This window comes from Penaeus chinensis, chromosome 4, assembly GCF_019202785.1.
Source record: "Penaeus chinensis breed Huanghai No. 1 chromosome 4, ASM1920278v2, whole genome shotgun sequence".
In the NCBI taxonomy this organism is placed as follows: Eukaryota; Metazoa; Arthropoda; class Malacostraca; order Decapoda; family Penaeidae; genus Penaeus; species Penaeus chinensis.
Genome location: NC_061822.1, coordinates 41,677,154 through 41,687,153, shown reverse-complemented (window position 1 = coordinate 41,687,153; position 10,000 = coordinate 41,677,154). Strand labels below are relative to the sequence as shown.

The window sequence follows — 10,000 nt, the reverse complement described above, 5'->3', positions numbered from 1 at the left end:
TACCTGACAATTAGTTGCTCTTAATTTATTCCCTACTTATAAGATTGAATATTGAACTAATGCAAACGAAGGTGTTGAAAATTGCAGTCTACAAGTGACAAAGTTATTGATCGATTCCCGTTTTCTGAGATGTGTAAAGGGGTGGGGCGCGGTGGCCGAGGAAGAGGAACCTCCAGCTCGCCAACCCTCAGTCCCACAACCCTTCACTCAACCGGAAGTCGAAAGCCGCACACACACAACCCCAAACCCTTATTCGCACACCCCAAACCCCTTCTTCAGCTACCTTGCTGATTACCAAACACGTGTCCGACTTCTGTGAAAGGTCATAGGGGGGATTTTTTCCCAGGGGGTGACCTTTTGTGGTTGTGTCAATGTGTCTGTAACAAATCCGAAAAGAACGAAAGGAGCTGGAGCGGCGCCCCTACGGCCCGGCAACCCCGGCGGCCGAGAGCAGACAGCGTCCTCGTACCATAACAAACATGGCGGCCGTCCGATGAAAGTTGCCCGCTCCTATGACCCCGTTTATGACCTCGTGCAACCCGTGTGCCTGCTGCTAAGGACCGAAAGCGAAGGGGAATTAGGGTAGAAGCGTGGAGGAGGGGGAAAGAGAGATAAGCTCCTCTCCTCGTGCCGAAAGGGGCCAAATGGTGTGATGTGAACTTGTATTTCTCTTCCGATATCGCGATGGACTGTGGAAGGAAGGGAGTGACTGACCCAAGGGCGTGACCTGATCTAGGAATATTATTTTTTAAGTGAAGTGGAGAGAGAGATAAAGGAAAAGAGAGGAAAAGTAAAGCATAAGTGTGCTTCCGGGTGACTTCTTCGGATTTTACTTCCACTTTGGTGTCAGGATGAAAGGTGAGTCAAAAAAGGGTTTTCTTATTTCTCTTAAAAGTTCTGTAATTCGAAGAGAAAATTTGGGTTTGGTTACAAAATATCCTTTTTTGTTATGAAGATAGGATTAGTAGGCGATTACTAAGATTTTTTTGATGGAAGGACTTTAGAGAACTGATAAGGTGTTTTGAGTTTGGGTTTTATGGCACCTGTATGCTCTTGCAAGGCTTAGGTCTTGTCAGGAAATTTTCCTAGGATACCCACTGTGTCTTTTAGAATCAAGTTTTGCTTGTAACGTTATTTTTCCTTTCCATCTAATACTATCCATTCTATTGGTTATAAAGTTGCTTAATGCAAAGAGAGCATAAGAAATAGTCATCAACAACACAGTTACGGCTGCTGTGGTATCAAATTTATTGCGAAATGATCAAAATAACCACTGCATATCACCATTAGGTGACTTGTGTCTACAACACCCTCACACAGCCTAATTTCTGAATGTCCGTTTTTTGTGAGTTGGCATGAAGTGATAATTAAGGAAGGGGCACGGGGGTGTACCCCCCTGGTGGTTTGCTGCTCTCAGCTAGAGTGTCTAGTATACATTTACTGTGATAATTGTTGATCAGTAGGTATTTCTTCATAATTTTTGGACTGGGACTGCATTTGCCTGATACTAACGGCCACAGTTGCTGTGGCCTTTACTCTTCTGGTACTGTAAGAAAGATTAACATTTGGCAACATTTGGTTCTTTATTTGATGGCAGGTCATTACGGTGGCCAGTTAATATTTACTAAGCAATGGCAAATTGAAGCTGATTTTCTTTTAGGGGACTGAAAGTTTGTTGTTGGTACAAGAAATAAACTGCAGACACAAATGTAATGATACAAATTAAGGAAAAAGATTGCAGAAAGCACCACACATATAATGAGTCTACTCTGTGCTCTTAAGCTTCAGCTCTATTTTGCCATGCGTACTGATAGTGAAAACAATGTTTATTGTGGGGAGGGGTTAGATTGTGGAATTGATTTTGTGATGTGGAATGTGTCCGTACTTAAAAGATTTACTGGGTGGTCTGCAAGTTCAATCCTGCCAAAATATAGGTAGTAGAGGGTGTTCATTTGCCGGAGTGCCAAAGGCTTGAGTCACTCAAGGTGTATTGTAAAGACTTGTAAGGCTTAGCTTTTGCTTTTTTTAAAATTTTTGTTGTTTTGCTTCTCATGTGGCTTATCTTAGTTGTTTTTTTCATTATGCTAATAAATGTCCTCTTTTTGTATACAGGACAATATAAGAACTGGAAGATTATGTAATCTAAGAAATGAAAGAGTATACAATCTAAGAACTGAAAGATTATATGATTATTTTTTGAACCTGGGAGATAAAAACAGAAATTTATCTTAATTATCCATGTTATTCTCTTAATGAGAGCATGGTCAAATAAAGAGAAGCTAATAATAATTCATACTCAGTAAAAGGACTGAAAAGTTATTTATAACCTTAAAATCTGGGAGGGAATTTTATTCATAGATACAAAGGGGGCGTGGAGGGAAGGCCAAATTCCTCAAGGGGGCGTGGTAGTAAAAAGGTTAAGAACCACTGCCAAAGGGCAATAGAGCCTGTATAAGATATCCTGATCATTTATCTAATATTTATGTATATATAAACCATTATGAAAAATCTGTACAATACAGGGCCCCTTTTTAAATTTCCTGGTGAGCCTCATCTATTTCAAATTTGTTTTGAAGCCACTTGAGTGGGATATTACAACTATATATTCTGTAATATGGCAAAAAGGATTCAGCAGAAAGTTCAGCCAAGTTATGCTAACACAGTACTTTAACACACTAAGTCTCAAACAATGTGGCTATTGTTGCTAAAAAGTTTGCTCCACTCTTGCATATGTTTTTTTTTTTTTTTTTTTTTTTAACATGTAACTTCTGTAAACTTTAATTATGAAATAACTAGTAATGTAAATATTTAATTATAACCTTAGGTGTCATGGCAAAACCATCACCAGTTGCCTGAGTCTTAAGAGAACACCATGCAACATAGGAAACTAAAGTAGGGCCATTAAGCTATTAATTTGACATAACAAGTGAATTAAAAGGACAGGTTAGAGGCACAACCGAATAGAGACAGACAAGCTGTAAGCACAAATCTTACTTCTTTTAGCTACAACAAATATTAGTGGTCAGAAATAATGACTTCTATTTTACCTATTTTCTTTTGCTCCTTTGGATGCGCAAGTTGTGCCCCTGACACCATGGATGAGATCCAAAATGGTACTTGTGTATTCCACAGGGTAAGAGAGTTATCATTAAGTCATTAATACTTTATAGAATGGTACTTGGTCCAACATGTTAGATATTCATTTGGTTGTTATTTTCTTAATATTACTAAGTATATCTTATTCCTTGTATTATAGGTTGTGGTTTAGTGTGTATTCTGATGTGTTTATGCTAGTCTAATGTCTAGTGTAATGTCATTTGATGCATAGTTTCACAGACTATATTGGTATTTTATGTCACTTTAGTTATCTTTTTTCTTTAAGAAGGTATTGTCTCTATATGATATGTTTTGGAAGTTGAAATGTCAAGGAACACAGGTAAAATAGTCTTTTTTTATCTTCATATTTTGATAAGGTAGAACTTGATCAATCTTCATTATCCCATAGATTTTCTGCAAAGCTTTATAATATAATTTTTTTTTCACAAAACATTATGCTAATCCTATATAGATCTTACTCATGTTGACAGCAGAAAAGGCATTTATTATTTTAGTTATGATTAGAAATCTACTATTCCATATTACAAGTGCTCCATATATAGAAAATTAATTCCTGCAATATTGGGTGACATTGTGTGTGTGACGGCACTCTGTGCTTCTCCAGCTGATTAAACCTTTTCCTTAAATAGTTACAGGAAGTGTCACTATATTTCCACATTGACCTTTCTGTGATTAGCATATAAACTTTTTTGCTTAATAATGGTAAAGTTCATTTGTGGATATCTGTAATTATTAAATTTGTTGCTAGATATAAATCTGTCATATGAATGTCTTGGAAAAATCATGAAATGTAAAGATGCTTTTATGCTGAGATTCTCGTTTTTTTTTTAACATTCATGATTTTTTTTTTTATGCAGATATTGAGAAATGTATAAATATTCATGAAGATGTATGAACTCTTTTCCTGTTCAATGGAAACAAATGATTTATTTGTGAATTGAAATGCATGTAAATCTTTGAATTGTTATAAGAATGACTTAGAGGATTGGATAATGCAGTGCCCACCTCACATCCCCCCCCCCCCCCCAACCCTTCCTTTGACATATTTTAGTAATATAATTTACAAAGACAAAGACTCACCGTAACTTATATCGGTGTCCTTACTTGCTATTATTTAGGAAAGTGAAGCAAATCAGTAACTAAGAATCACTTATGAAATTATTTTTAGCTTTGCCAGAGGAAAAAGTTGTATTTTCCTCTCCATTTCATCAAAAAAAGAAAATTTAGGAATGGATGTTGATTAATGTAGACAATGTAAGACTGTGTAAATAAAAAAAAAGTGTTTTGATACTGACAGTTCTTTCATTTTGTGAAGCCATGGAAAAACAGTTTATTGTTAATATATTGAGACATCATGTGTGTGTAAATTTATAGTTAGACTATCACATTATGATTTGATTGTAAATAATTTGCTTATTGAAAATCAGTTGCAGTTTTCAGTTTTATTCAGGGATATATTACTGTTGATAAAAGATATCGGCAGAAACTCAATTGATGCTCGATTCTGTTTAAAGTGAGTAATCATACGGTCAGACAAAATTTTGCAAAAAGTTGGTGAATATATTTTTTTCCTATGGTATGTCTTTAAAGATGGCAAGTAATTTTTGCACATTTTACTTCTTAATTTATGGATTGTAATGACTGGAAAAAGTTTAGCATATTTCCATTTTAAAATGTTGGTATCTGTAGCCAAATCAAGGAAGGTTTCAGAAATGACAATAGGGTATATAGGCCTAACTAAAAAAAAAAGCTGTGTTAAGGATACAGTTATGTACTGTAGAGTTTACCTCAGAGTGATGTGTCATTATACCACTGCAAAGTATAATAAAAAGGGAGAAACCAAGAACCTGAAGCTTAGAGTGAAACAAAGAAACTTTTTATAATGGGTTGCAAAGCAGTTGGTATGTGATGTAGAACAGTGACTCACACAGATCACGGAAGGAGTTAAGAATAGAATACACACTTGCCTCAATACACAAATATTTATACAGATGCATAAACACCCATGAAGGTTCCACTTCGGTATCCTGGGTCCTAATACACTTTGCCCTCAGAAGTCCACACTCACTGTTTTGTATTGATACTTATTGTGTTTTATTGTATCTGCTAGTTTCAGTGATTCTTTGGGTTCTGTTATCTAGGCTTGCTGGTCTGAAAATAGAAGAGGAAAGAAGATAAAATTATAAGGGAAAGATAGTAAAACATGAAAAGAAAAAGAAAGAAAGTATGAGTAGCTGTATATGAAAAGAGAGAAAATAAGTGTCATTCATCTTCAAATAAGTATGAAATCAGTAAGCCAGCTATTGTCCTGAAACAGAAAAAAGAGCCACATCCCACATTTGCAGGAAGAGTGGCAGGGAAAGGTCACTGATAAGATAAGGTCAGGGATCAAGCCACCAGTAGAAAGTTCCATTACAGTTAGTGTAGGAATGTTTTTTTTCTTTGCCAAAGGACAGTTTCATGCATAGGAAGGTATGGAATACCCTATGGCAAAGGGTCTTTAAAGGGAAAAGCTGTACTTAGGGAGGGAAGCAGACAGGTTTTAGGCAGTCTCTTGTGACAATGACCTTGATATTTTTAATGAAGTGTTCCTTCAGTGTTCTGGTTTTTAGTTTATATGGAATTAGTTGGATTGATAATAATCTGGAAGTAATTTTATCTGGTCTTACATTATGTAGTTTAGTTTATGGATTACATTCAATGTAATGCCAGTGGAAAATATTTTGTGGAAAACTATTACAGTAGTTTATCAAGCATTTAAGGTATAACCAAATTGGCAAGTGAATAATATTTAAAGGGTAAAAATAATTTTGCAATTTACCTGCCAAAACTGGATTTTTTTGTTTTTGTGCAGGATTTGTGTCATGGTTACATACCAAGAATTTGTCCCTTTAATATACCATAAATCAGTCTAAAGTGAATACCACAGATGAGAAACTTGTTTATGTTAATGACTGAACTTCAGGGATTGAGAACTTTTCAGTACTTTTTGTGTTTGAATGACTGATAAGTGTATGCGTACATTGTGTGCACTCTAGAATTTTGTCATGGTATGGTGTAAAAAAGTGTAGATTAGGAAACAAAGAATACTCATCTATTTTTATTGGTTTATGAAGAATGAAATGTAATTCTTTCTTCATTGTACACTAAAAAAACGATCTGCGCAATTTCAACTTTAGCTTAGCGTCTCAATTAAAGAGAAGCTATTTCCTCAGTAATGCTTTATAACTTTAGTGAAATTGGAGATATATAAAGAAGAATTTGTTAATTTTTGAAGTGACAAGGTATATATTTTATGAATTGGTGGTAATTATTTACTGACTCATCTCTCTTATTATGCATTTGTGAGTTATAAAGAAGGTATAGATGTTTAATTACTATTACCACCACATTGCATGCATATATATATATATATATATATATATATATATATATATATATATATACACACATATATATATATATATATATATATATATGTATATATGTATATATGTGTATATATATGTATATATGTATATATGTGTATATATATGTATATATGTATATATATGTGTATATATGTATATATACATTTATAAATATATTTATAAATGTATATAAATGTATATATACACATACATTTATAGATGTATATATACATATATATACACATATATACACATATACATATATATATATATATATATATATACATATATATACATATATTTATGTATATATTTATACATATATTTATATATATATTTATACATATATATACATATATATACATATATATACATATATATACATATATATACATATATATACATATATATATATATATATATATATATATATATATATATATATATATATATATATATATATATATACACACACACACACACACACACATATATCCAAGCAACAGGGATGTCCTGTCATAATTTTTTTTCTGAAAGGCAGCTGATGGGAATGTAGGGCTGAGGGCGGGGTTGATGGGACCATATCATTAAAGTGTAAAAAGGTTTTGGAGGGAGATTAGACACAATGGACCTTTAGGAAGGAGCTCTTGCATTATTTCTACAGGTAAATGAGAGTGTAGTATACCATCTGTGAGCCATGCCAGGAAAAGTGCTGGCTCCAGCTAAGACATTATTAGTAACCTAATCCTGCCCGACTTGATTGGCGGTGCAGAGAAATTGAATATTAAAAAAAATGTTTTAGAAATAACACAAATAACACATTGTTTCTTATTTGTAGTTGTAGACTACTTACAGAGATAATATGGAATCTGCTCAACAAAAACAGTCTATTAAAATCTTGATGCAGCATAACGATTGATAGACATAGACCTCAGAAAATGGCAAAACAGTTTATGTAGAATAAGACCTTATAGCATAGCAAAGAGGAGGCAAAGAGTCTTGTTACTGCTTATGAGTGTTTGTGTGGGCTGGGCCTACAAGAGTCATTCCTGGGTATGGTGCTTCTCAAGTAAGCCTAATACACACCTTAAAAGATAGCACTACTTGCAAAGGTATCAGTGTTATAACCCCTTCACAATGAGACGTTCTATCATGTCATGGTGAAAAATCCCAGATACCAGGTAATGCCAGATTACATCATGAATCTGTTTCCTGTTTGCAGGGATGATAACTTGTGCACCCTGCCATAAGCAAGACAGTTATCTAGATTTGGAGCAACACTTGCTTATGTGTCCTCACCTTACCAAATTTTGCTGAATTTTTTACTAATTGTGAGTGGCTTAAATTAATTGAATAATAACCTGGCTGCAGAAGTAGGGAGAATCATACCTGCTGCTATCCAACACGTATCATATCAGCCACTCTGCAACAGTAAGAACAGTTTATCTTTTAGCACCCACATCACGAAAGGTAATACTTGGATCTTCAATATATACCTTACCATTCACTCTTATATCTCCCTCCCACAGACCAAACCCAAGTGTGATGGTGGGTGTAGGAACAAGGGGGCCAGCGTGGGCCCTGGGGGGATCCTATACCCCTCACCATTCCTCGCTTCTGGACGTCCTAGGAAGCGAACCAGGTGGCCCCCCCCTTGATGGCCCTGCTTTAACTGTGGCACTGGATGTAGTACAAGCCTGGGCTGTGCTTATCACTGTTGGCTTCACACTTGTGCTCTTTGTGTTCCTGGCGTTCTGTGTGTGCGCCAAAAAAGATGATGGGTAAGTACGGGATTAAAGATTTAAGTTTTTATGTTACTTTGTAGTGAGTTTGTGATGATGGTGACAATTTTTGGTTCTATGGATTGTTGTTGGATGATGTTAGGATGTCATCAAATTTGATTTAAACTATAAATTGATATTGGATTTAGATATTTACAGATAATAGTTCCTTCAGTTGTAAATAAATAGATAAATAAAAAATAAAGAATAAGAAATATAGAACAAAGAGTTAGTAAGTACTAGGAACAACAACAGTCAAAATTTACTTTACCTCTTTTACATGTAGCTACGATGAATATGAGCTGAGCCAGGGGCTGACAACAGTGAAGGTGTGTCATGATGGGGGAGAGAATGGGCTCAGCAGCTATCCGCGCATCAATGGCTCCAACACACCTAAAGGCAGTGATGAGGCTTCAGAGGCATCCAGCAGGTGGGGAATTTTGTAATACTGTTGCTAATGATAGAATTAGCAGTATAATATATATATATATATAAATATATATATATATATAATATATATATATATATATTCATATATATATATAAATATATATATATAAATATATATATATATATATATATATATATATTCATATATATATATAAATATATATATATAAAAATATATATATATGAATAGATATATATATATATAAAAACATATATATATATATAAACATATAAATATAAATGTATATATATATATATATTTATATTTATATTTATATATATATATATATATAAATATATATATAAATATGTATATAAATAATAATATATCATCATCATTAACCCTTTGGTGACAGGTGTAGAAAACTACAAAAAAAAACTCTCCGCTCCGGCGAACCACGGCAACGCGCCGACTTTGAGCACGTGAGTTCGGTACATCAAGCCGAATCACTGCCTTGGAGTGCTTTGGCGCGCCGCTGCGGTGTACAGCTGCACGCCACATTTTGAGTAGTTTATTTTGACGCCTATAGGCGTGTCCCGTCAGGAAAGGGTTAAGGGGCTAATGCCGACAGGGGTACATGGCCACATCCACGCTTTGCTTCCAGCCATGAGGGTCCCTCATGGCAAGTCTTCAGGCAGACTCTCAGCCCATCTGTACCTCATGACAGGTCTTGTTGAGCTGCCCAAGCCATGACCTCCTAGGTCATCCCATGAGCCTTTCCACCCAGGATTGTCTTGCAGAGAGACAACCTGATGGGCAGGGTCATCCACAGGGAAACGAGCAAGGTGCCCATATAGCCTGAGTTTGCGATCCCGGATTATGCAAGTAACAGGTCCCATGTCAGTCTCATGGTGTAGCCGTTGGTTAGACACATGGTCCTGCAAACTGTACTCTATGATCTGGTGAAGAGACTTGTTACAAAAAGCATCAAATGAGACTCCAAGGCACTAGGTAGACTGAACTATCGACTGATATGGATGGATCAACTAAATGGGTTCCCCTAACAGGTTTCGAAAGTCCTGAACAATCTGTCTACTGACTTCTTGGTCTGACAGCCCAGAGTTATGGACAATGCTACCAAGGTATGCAAAGTTCTCTGTGACTTCAGTGTCCTCACTGCAAGCATGGATTGACTGAATAGGTTCCCCTAACAGGGCCTCAAAGTCCTGAATATTGGTCATGGTTCAGGACACCTCTAGGCCCAAGGGCTTTGCCTCATTGCTAAGTGGATCAAGAGCTGC

At 35.3% G+C, this 10,000-nt stretch overlaps 1 protein-coding gene across 1 annotated transcript in view; it reads left to right on the top strand.

Annotated features, from left to right (window-relative positions):
* The first annotated feature begins 161 nt into the window (after nucleotides 1-161).
* LOC125046913 (titin-like) overlaps nucleotides 162-10,000 on the top strand; it is a 34,423-nt gene continuing 24,584 nt past the window's right edge. The window contains exons 1-3 of the mRNA XM_047644919.1: nucleotides 162-858; nucleotides 8,057-8,308; nucleotides 8,595-8,738. Coding sequence (XP_047500875.1) covers nucleotides 8,073-8,308; nucleotides 8,595-8,738 — 380 coding nt within the window. The 5' untranslated portion in view covers nucleotides 162-858; nucleotides 8,057-8,072. The remainder of the gene's footprint in view (nucleotides 859-8,056; nucleotides 8,309-8,594; nucleotides 8,739-10,000) is intronic.